At 44.0% G+C, this 9,741-nt stretch overlaps 1 protein-coding gene across 1 annotated transcript in view; it reads right to left on the minus strand.

The window, feature by feature from the left end:
• The window catches only part of KDM2A (lysine demethylase 2A), a gene marked incomplete at its 3' end in the record, with an annotated part of 98,202 nt that extends 89,722 nt beyond the window's left edge, over nt 1–8,480 (minus strand). The window contains exons 1-2 of the mRNA XM_079708959.1: nt 8,412–8,480; nt 7,051–7,174 (exon numbers count right to left, since the gene is read on the minus strand). Coding sequence (XP_079565085.1) covers nt 7,051–7,092 — 42 coding nt within the window. The 5' untranslated portion in view covers nt 7,093–7,174; nt 8,412–8,480. The remainder of the gene's footprint in view (nt 1–7,050; nt 7,175–8,411) is intronic.
• Between the last annotated feature and the right edge of the window lie 1,261 nt (nt 8,481–9,741).

A 9,741-nucleotide genomic window follows, 5' to 3' on the forward strand; every position in this document is an offset into this window, starting at 1 on the left:
GAAAGAACCTGCCAATTTTGTTTGTTTGCTTGTTTGTTTTTGCAGTACGCGGGCCTCTCACTGTTGTGGCCTCTCCCGTCGCGGAGCACAGGCTCCGGACGCGCAGGCTCAGCGGCCATGGCTCACGGGCCCAGCCGCTCTGCAGCATGTGGGATCTTCCCGGGCCAGGGCACGAACTGGCGTCCCCTGCATCGGCAGGCGGACTCTCAACCACTGCGCCACCAGGGAAACCCAACCTGCCAATTTTTAAAAAACATAATCAAATGTTAGCTGTCCAATATTTGTAGCTATCTCATTTAGGCTATTAAGCAGATATCTGTTAGGGAAGAAACTGTAACAGTAGCCTCAAAAAAAGATGAAGTACTCAGTTTACAACTTCCTACAGCAGGAGTACCTATCATTTGTTTTCTGTATGAAATACACTGCAAGAGAGATGATAAGGTGTGAAAGAAGAAACACAGGGTTCAAAGTCTGGTTCCACTTCTTACCAACTTTGTGATCCTGGTCAAGTCAAGGCAGCTCCCTAAGCCTCCATTACCATGATAAAAAAAAATTAAGGTTGGAAACTATACCATCTACCTTACAGGGCTGTTTTGAAGATTAAATAAGGTAACGTATCTGAAAGAACCTAGCCTAGTACTTGACACATGATAAATGTTTATTGAATTTTAATCTCTGTTGATGTGAAAGCACAAGGAAAAAACACCGTATTATCCCAAAAATGAGATAAAGAGAGCACACTAATAAAACCTGACTAAGGATGTCCATTCCCCAGGAAGAAAAATAAAAAGGAACAGAAAATAAGAATGTTATGTCCCTCTACATGGTATATAGCAAATGTATCCATTCCCTGACTTAATGGTCAAAACCAAGACTCTTTTTTTTTAACATCTTTATTGGAGTATAATTGCTTTATAATGGTGTGTTAGTTTCTGCTTTATAACAAAGTGAACCAGCTATACATATATCCCTGTATCTACTCCCTATCCCACCCCTCTATGTGGTAACAAAGCACAGAGCTGATCTCCCTGTGCTATGTGGCTGCTTCCCACTAGCTACCTATTTTACATTTGGTAGTGTATATATGTCCATGCCACTCTCTCACTTCGTCCCAGCTTACCCTTCCCCTTCCCCAGGTCCTCAAGTCGATTCTCTACGTCTGCGTCTTTATTCCTGTCCTGCCCCTAGGTTCTTCAGAACCCTTTTTTTTTTTTTAGATTCCATACGTATGTGTTAGCGTATGGTATTTGTTTTTCTCTTTGACTTACTTCACTCTGTGTGACAGACTCTAGGTCCACCCACCTCACTACAAATAACTCAATTTCGTTTCTTTTTATGGCTGAGTAATATTCCATTGTATATATGTGCCACATCTTCTTTATCCATTCATCTGTCGATGAACACTTAGGTTGCTTCCGTGTCCTGGCTACTGTAAATAGAGCTGCAATGAACATTGTGGTACATGACTCTTTTTGAATTATGGTTTTCTCAGGGTATATGCCCAGTAGTGGGACTGCTGGGTCGTATGGTAGTTCTATTTTTAGTTTTTAAGGAACCTCCATACTGTTCTCCATAGTGGCTGTATCAGTTTACAAAAACCAAGACTTGAGAATAACACAAACACCATCGCTTGCAACTTCACAACTTTAAGGTTGTCTTAAAGTCAGCAAAAACCTTAACATGGAGGGTTTAGGACAGGATTTGAGATAGGAAACTTAAAATTCAGATTGCACTTTTACAGTTAACTAAATATTTTCTTATTTGTTCTAATGGCTTAAATACTATAAATGTGTTCATGTGGCATGTGTGCTAAGCATAAGTTTTTATTTGTTAGAGCTTAGGCCTTCTGGTTCTTACGTATACTACAGAACCCAATAACCCGATATTTTGTTCATCCCTGTATACCAAACTCTCCTCCATTCTAGTGATCTATTCCTAGCAGTCAAGAAAACTCATAGCAAAGAAAAGTAAATACTTATGAGGGCTTTCAACAATATCAACAAATACTTATTGAGCATTTTCTACATTGCAGACTGAGAGTACTTTCTTCTCTCTTTTTGAGGCTAATTATTGAGCACTTTCTATGTGTCAGGCACTATTTGAAGCATCCAGTAGACACCATGAACAAAAACAAAGGCCCAACTCTCAAGGAGCTTGTACTCTAATGGAGAGATATGCACAAACTTAAGTATGGTAGCGATTAGTGCTCAGCAAAATAAACAAGAGAAAGTAATGGGGCTTAAATACAGCCCTGTATTCTGGGTCCCCAAAATACGGGTAACTGTGGAAGACTGATGCATAAGTATAAAGAATTAGCTCCCTCATCATCTGCCTTTTGAATGCCAAAAATGGGCAACAAGTTTTTCCTACATCACCAGGAAGGAGACTGCAACACTCCGAACAATGTACTCCTCCACCAATAGAGACTGACAGTTAAGTCTAATGGAATAATGATAAATAAGCAAATTCAACAATTTAGACCATCTATAATTATTTTTAATTATTAATAAACTATGGAAAAAATTGCTTAAAATTAGGTTTTTATTTTGCCTGGTCTATTCCTGGGCAGAAAGACCTTAGAGCGGGGACATCCAAAGTGCGACTGTTTGTAAAAGGGATAATTTGTTCGTTGCTCCTGAATCTGGGGAGACAATTTTAAGGATGACCCAAAGAAAGGTGAGAATATCATAAGGACTCAGTGCCCTCAGTTTCTTGCAACAGATAAATGATTTAGCTATTTCAGAGAGAATCATATGTAAGGCACATTAACAGGATTGAGCATCCAGTAGTATAATAACATCCTTTAGAAAATCTCTTAATCTTAGCATCAAGATTGACAAGCAAGCTGAGTTCTCAAGTAAATCAGCATCTCTCCCTTCAGATAACAGCACTAGGCTTAGGTGAAGTCAAGGGAAAAAAATATTCAGGTCATATAACTTCTTTTACCCTGAAGTATATTGTCTTCACCTTCTTTTACATTGATTTAGGCGTTCATTTGTTTCTACAATTGCCTTTGGCAGGGGTTAGTGAATTTTTTCCATACTAAATGTAACTATACCTTAAGCATTTACTTCAGATGCACATTATTTTGCCCTTGATTTTCTATGCAATAATAGGGAATACTCAGAATTGGTGTGATTTCAAAAACCTAAAAGATATTGACTACAACTGCTGAGGATTTAACTAACATTTTAGATTAAGATAAACTGTAAGATACTATGTTGAACATTCCCTATAAACGAACACTTAAATATACATGGCTGTGACAAACATTCAAAAATACTCCAACACTTTGGCTCCTGAAACCAAATGAAGAAAAAAAAGTTCTAAAATTAGCACCTGTCCATGCTTCTCAGTAAGGTCCTACATCTTAATTTACTAGAAATACAGAAATAAATCATCATTACCTCAGGATAACCAAATATCCACCCATCACCAAACTGAAGCTTCTATCCCTCTCACTTGAATACCTCCTCAACTATGTCAACTTCCCATGGAGATCTATCTGGCTTTCTTCTAGGAATCTATACGCAAAACTACTAATCTTTTCTTTAAAAACAAAACAAAACAGTGGCTTGTTTAAAAAAGTCAAAACAGCATTTACCCTCCCTTGTATTCCCTACACTGCAAAATAAGTAAATGTTCTAGTTCCAGAAAGAAGAGCTTATGCCCCAAATCTACACGTACATATCATATTCAAAGGTGTAATTCTCTTCTACATGTAACAGATAAATACTAGTTTGACAAAAGACAAGCCAATTTTTAAAAACTAGCTATGTCTGATTTTTTTTAAAAATGGCTTGTCACAAAGATGATACAAACATATCAAAATTTATCTCACCAAATCCAGTCTGTGAACTTGAAATAGCTACGTCAGTTAAAAGCATTAAAAAGGATCTATTCAATCATGAATAATACATATTCTTATAAGTAAGGATACAACTTTTTTTTTTTTTAAAGATAGGTAAAAGGTCCTCAATATTAAAGTCACTCTTATTCTGAAATGAGTTTGGCCTCAGACTGTTAATACTGGTATACTACATTTTCTCACCCAAGAGGCTATTTTGAAAGGATGTCACAGAGGGATAACCATTTAGGTTTTGTCCTCTAAAACAATATGGAAGTGATAGCCAATAACACTATAATCAATGCACTAGGTAATTCAATTCAATTTGACAAACATGGTATGAGACCACACAAAGTTTAATCACCAAACCAAATTAGCACACCTGTCGTTTTTTTTTTTTTGTGGTACGCAGGGCTCTCACCACCGTGGCCTCTCCCGTTGCGGAGCACAGGCCCCGGACGCGCAGACCCAGCGGCCATGGCTCACGGGCCCAGCCGCTCCGCGGCATGTGGGATCCCCCCGGACCGGGGCACTAACCCGCATCCCCCGCACCGGCAGGCGGACTCTCAACCACTGCGCCACCAGTGAAGCCCAGAACACCTGTCATTTTGTCTCTCTTTCAAACTTTATGTTCCATGGCCAGTAACTGCAAAACAAAACTAAATTCTATACTTTGACTTACTTTAAAGAGATACAGTGTTATAGCTACTGTAAAAATTAGCCTTTAATGCCTTCATGTCAGTCTTAAAATTCCTCAAATATCTAACTTCATCAATAGAGAATTCTGTAATATAAGCACTTGCCACAGAGACATTAAAAGTTTGGTAGGCAGGGCTTCCCTGGTGGCGCAGTGGTTAGGAATCTGCCTGCCAATGCGGGGGACACGGGTTTGAGCCCTGGTCCAGGAAGATCCCACATGCTGCAGAGCAACTAAGGCCGTACACCACAACTACTGAAGCCCGCGCACCTAGAGCCCGTGCTCTGCAACAAGAGAAGCCACCGCAATGAGAAGCCCACGCACCGCACCGAAGAGTAGCCCATGCTCACCACAACTGGAGAAAGCCCGCGCACAGCAACAAAGGCCCGACACAGCCAAAAATAAATTAAATAAAATACATAAATTTAGGGCTTCCCTGGTGGCACAGTGGTTAAGAATCCTCCTGCCAATGCAGGGCACATGGGTTCGATCCCTGGTCCGGGAAGATCCCACATGCCGCGGAGGAACTAAGCCCGTGTGCCACAGCTACTGAAGCCTGCACGCCACAGCTACTGAAGCCTGCACGCCTCAACTACTGAAGCCCGCGCGTCTCAAGTCTGTGCTCCGCAATGAAGAGTAGCCCCCTTTCGCCACCACTAGAGAAAGCCCACACTCAGCAATGAAGACCCAACGCAGCCAAAAATAAAATAAATAAATTTTATAAATAAATAAATTTAAAAGTTTGGTAGGCAGACTGCCATTCAAATTAGCCACCAATATGCTCTCATATCAAAAGTTATGTTATGGAAGGGATTTACACTTTGGATATAATTTTGTCATGTAATTTAAAAAAGGAAAACAGACATCAGTCACCCTAAACTCCAAGATTATTACCCAAAATTCTAAGTGAGCAAGATTCTCCCAAAATATTTGCTGTACCCTCTTACACAACACTGCTACAAAAGCACATAAACCAGAAGAAAAAAAAATATTCTAGATAAGGAAAAGGTTAATGTGTGCAACAGGTAGCAATCATTTTACAATTAAAAAAAAAAAAATCTCACCAGGGCAAAAATCACAGATTCCTTGGATCTCCTTACCACTACCTCCCTATCTTGTTAACAAATATGAAAACTTGCTTTGAAAGACTGGATCCCCAGATCTCTCAGATATTTATGAAACAGCTCAGCAATTCTACCAGCCTGACATGATAAAAACGAAAATCCATATAGAAGTAACTAACCGAGAAGAGAGTTTTGCAGCATCTTCTTTCTTTTGCCCCCAAAAACCTGAATTCAAGAAATGTCAAAACAAAAATGAATCCTAAACGTACAAAATTCCACTGATGATATACTTTATTTCTAAAAGTTAAAGATAAAGAATTATAATCTCAACACACAGATTAGGAGACAAGAAGCAAACCTCTGAAATAAAACTTTGCCAGAACATACTGCCTACTGGATACACTTGCCAATACACACCACACCTTTTCAACAGTCACACTGGGGCGTGGGGGGGCCGCGGGGGAGACCGGCCTTTTCTCAAAGAGTCTGAAGATTATCAGAAAATGAATTAAAGAATCACTCTTTTTTCCTCCAAATTCAGTCTAAAATGCAGAGCCAAATAAAACCAGCATAAATTCCTTTAGTAATTTTCTAGGTCTTTCAGTTCACCAAATTTTACATAATGCATATAGTTCTGTGGCTTTCCTCATTCCCCACTCTACAAATAAATTCAAATTTCTGAAACGAGTATATGGTGAGAACATTAATAAAGCTCTCTTTGACTAGGGAAAACAAAAATCAAATTCTTAAACTCCAGTAGGGAAACCTTGAGAGGAAAGCGGGAGCCTAAAGGACAAAGTATTCATATGCACATACAAGCTAATTCCTTCCAAATCATTACTAAGTAAAAATTTATTTCTATAAAATATATCACATACATCCCTCCCAAAATACAAAATACAGAACTTTATCAGCATCCAGTATTCTACCTTCTCTCAATCAATCCCCTTCAACCCTATCAGTGTTAATTTATGTTAAAAAAAAAAAATCCACATTTCCACTCCCCAGCTCAAAGCCAAAAATCTTGGTACACAATAATCTAAAAAAATTATACAAAACGATCCTTCCTCAAACAGTTTTGCCCCTCAAATTTACATTCAAATCTAACTTAATCAATTAGATGTATTACAATGTCAGTATTGCAAAATTAGGAATCCTTGTCACACTGTAATCCACAAAATCCTTTGATTTACAACGGTTTCAGCAGAAGTTAAAAGCTACCTATAAATCCATTTCCAAATAGGATGACTACTAAGACTCTAACTACTTGGCCTAAAATTCACATGAGATACTAGTACACCTTCCCTCCTCTGGTGCAGAGAAAAGCCACCTGAAAAGTTTTAATCACAGTACGTTCACAAATGGAAACAAAATAGTTATTCTGCTTCAAAATTGGAAAAAAACAAAAGAAAAGAAAAAAAAAAAGACAAGAAAATACTAACCAATCTCTGGCTGTAACGAATCCTTTCTTCTTCGGGTTCCATCTCTCACTCTTCTGTTGAAATTACAGAAAGAAACCACTCCAGGGCTGCCTTCCTCTTCCTCCTTAGGAACCAGATTGCAACACTAAAGAATAATGATATGAGCAGAGATGAGAACTCATCCTCGAACTCAACCTTTCTTTCCTCGGAATGAAGTGTTTAGGATATGTGTAAGTTAAAGGCTTCCTGAGAAATCTGGTTCCTCTTCATCAGTTTGGGACCTCTCGGCTCTGGGGCAAGTGATTCCATGTCAAGATCAACATTAATCACATTACAACTGTCTGAGGCCTATAGGCAAGAAGATGTTGGTTTCAGTTCCTTACAGACGGGCTATACCACTTGTTTCTCCCCACAGGATTACAATACGCAAGGCTCCCCTTCAATGGCAGCATTAGCAAAAAAAAAAAAAAAAGAAAAGAAAAGAAAAAAAAAAAGAAAGGGGGTGGGGGGGACACAGGACTTTTCTCTCTTAGAGAGCTGGCCAGGTGAAGCAGCCACTGAACTAATCCAGATCCTAACCAAATTAGTTCTCTCTCACCCGTAATAAGAAACTAAAGAAAAGGACAGACTAAACTATATAAGGAGAACAAGAAATTAGGATTTAAATAAAGACTCTAAAACAATTTCCCATACACCTCTAGTAAATCCGTATGCAATCGTCGCCTTCCTTCCTAGACTCCCCGGATCTTTTCATTCCCAAACCAACCCTCCACCCCAACACAAGATGTGTACAACTCTGAAACAAATTCAAGGGAGTTGCAAATCAGACACAAAAATTTATCAGATCTTTCTGTGTAAAGTAATGAACGATTTTACCTAGAGACGTAAGTAAAATTTATCTTTTCCAAACATTAAAGACGGGTTTGCGCGACGGCCGATCCCTAATACCAAGAAAGGTTTTTCTTTTTCCTAAATATTCTCAGGGATAATGGCTTCCATAGAGAATGCAGATTTTTTTTTTTCTTTTTTGTAACTACATTAAGGCCACGTTAACAGCATCCTTTCAAAACTGCTACGAGACCACTGGACCTGATGACACAGTTTGCAAGAGCAGTTCGTGGCAGAGCCCTCCTGGAGGAAGCCCTCGCCCCAAGTCGGGAGGGAAACCGTGTTTGCACCCCCTGGGCGAAGACCGCCCGGGCTTCAGAGCAGCCAGGGCCGGAGAGAAAAATGGAAAATCTCGCCGGGTTCCCCCAGGAAAAGGCGTTTCAATGGTTCGTTCACCCATCGGAAAAAGAAATAGAAACTTTACATTAAGTCTTTAGATAACACAGCGAACCAAAACTTCCAGGGGGGGGGGGCGACAAGAGGGGGAATCTCACCGGGGATTTTGCTCGTGAGTTCTTGTCCAAGTGAGAAGTAAAAGATTCCAAAAACTGAGAGGAAAAATTAAATCCCAAGCGTCGTCTTCGGGTTTTTTCCGTGGATCAACCCAGTATCCAGAGGGTCACAGCGACCCGGAAAAGAGAGGAAACAGTTGCTGAATCAAACCTCCTCTTCTGGCTTTGGAGACCGGGAGTCTGAGGCGTCAGGAGAGGGGAGCGCGACCCCTCGGCGCCGAGCCCGGGGCGCCCCCGCCTCCCCCGGGCCAGCGGTCAGCAGCCCGAGCCCGAGCCCCGGGCCAGCCCCGGCTGCGGGGCCGCCGTGCCCTAGACAAGCAGCCGCTCGGCCACCTCCGGAGCCCGGGAGCGGCGGCCGATCAGCTGAGACCGGCCGACCCGAGGCTGCCCGCGCCGCCCCGGCCCCCCGGAACGCGGGCCCCGGCCCCGGGGGGCGGAGAGGGCGGGAGCGGCGCGGCGCGCCGGGCTGGGGGCCCCGGCTCCCCTCGCGTCTCCCCCTCAGCCCGGGCTCCGAGCTGCGGGACGAGCCCCCGGCTACTCCCCAGTCGCAGAGGAGGGATTCCGGGGGATGGGCCCCCTGGCGTTGCCCCTCCTCCCGGAGCGCCCCCTGCCCAGGATAGACAGAGCGGCGACAGGCCGAGCCGCTGCGAAGGTGCTCTGCGAGCCGCAGCCGCCGCCGCCGCCGCCGCCGCTGCCGGGGAGGGGTGTTGTTTCCCTCACACAGGAGGAGCCGCTGAAGCAGCCGCCGCCATTTTGAACCCGTCAGACTCTCACATACACACAGCTCCTCCGCGGCGCACTGCGCAGGCGCCGCCTCCCCTCCCCTCCTTCGGCTAGCCGCTCCACCCCCCACCCCCCTTCAAGCCTCTCCTCGCTGCTTACCGCTCTCCGGGGTGCACGTGAACGCGCACGCGTCATTCCCCTCTAACGCCGACACTCTGCCGGCGCGCGCACGCGCGGATGCGTCGGCCTCGAATCGCCCGCGCCCCCGCGACGCCGACGCGGCTCCCCGCCCCCCCCTCGCGTCAGCCTGCCCGCCCTCCCGCCGGCCCACCGCCCCCGCTCCCCGTCGGCCTTCTTCCAGGGCTCGGGCCCGGCCCGCTGCTCGCGCCTGCGCGCAGGCCACAGATCCTCCTCCGCGCGCGCCCTGCCCCCCACACGCCCTCGCTCGAACACACACTTCGCCTCTGTGACCCCGCCCCTCGCCGGCCAGCTGCGCCGGCGGCCCTCCCCCACCTCTTCTGGGAGGGTGGTGACCCCCGACCCCCCACAAAGCACAACACCCCCCCCCCAAGCAGAGGGGAGAAGCGCC

Source organism: Hyperoodon ampullatus (assembly GCF_949752795.1).
Source record: "Hyperoodon ampullatus genome assembly, chromosome: 7".
NCBI lineage: Eukaryota > Metazoa > Chordata > Mammalia > Artiodactyla > Ziphiidae > Hyperoodon > Hyperoodon ampullatus.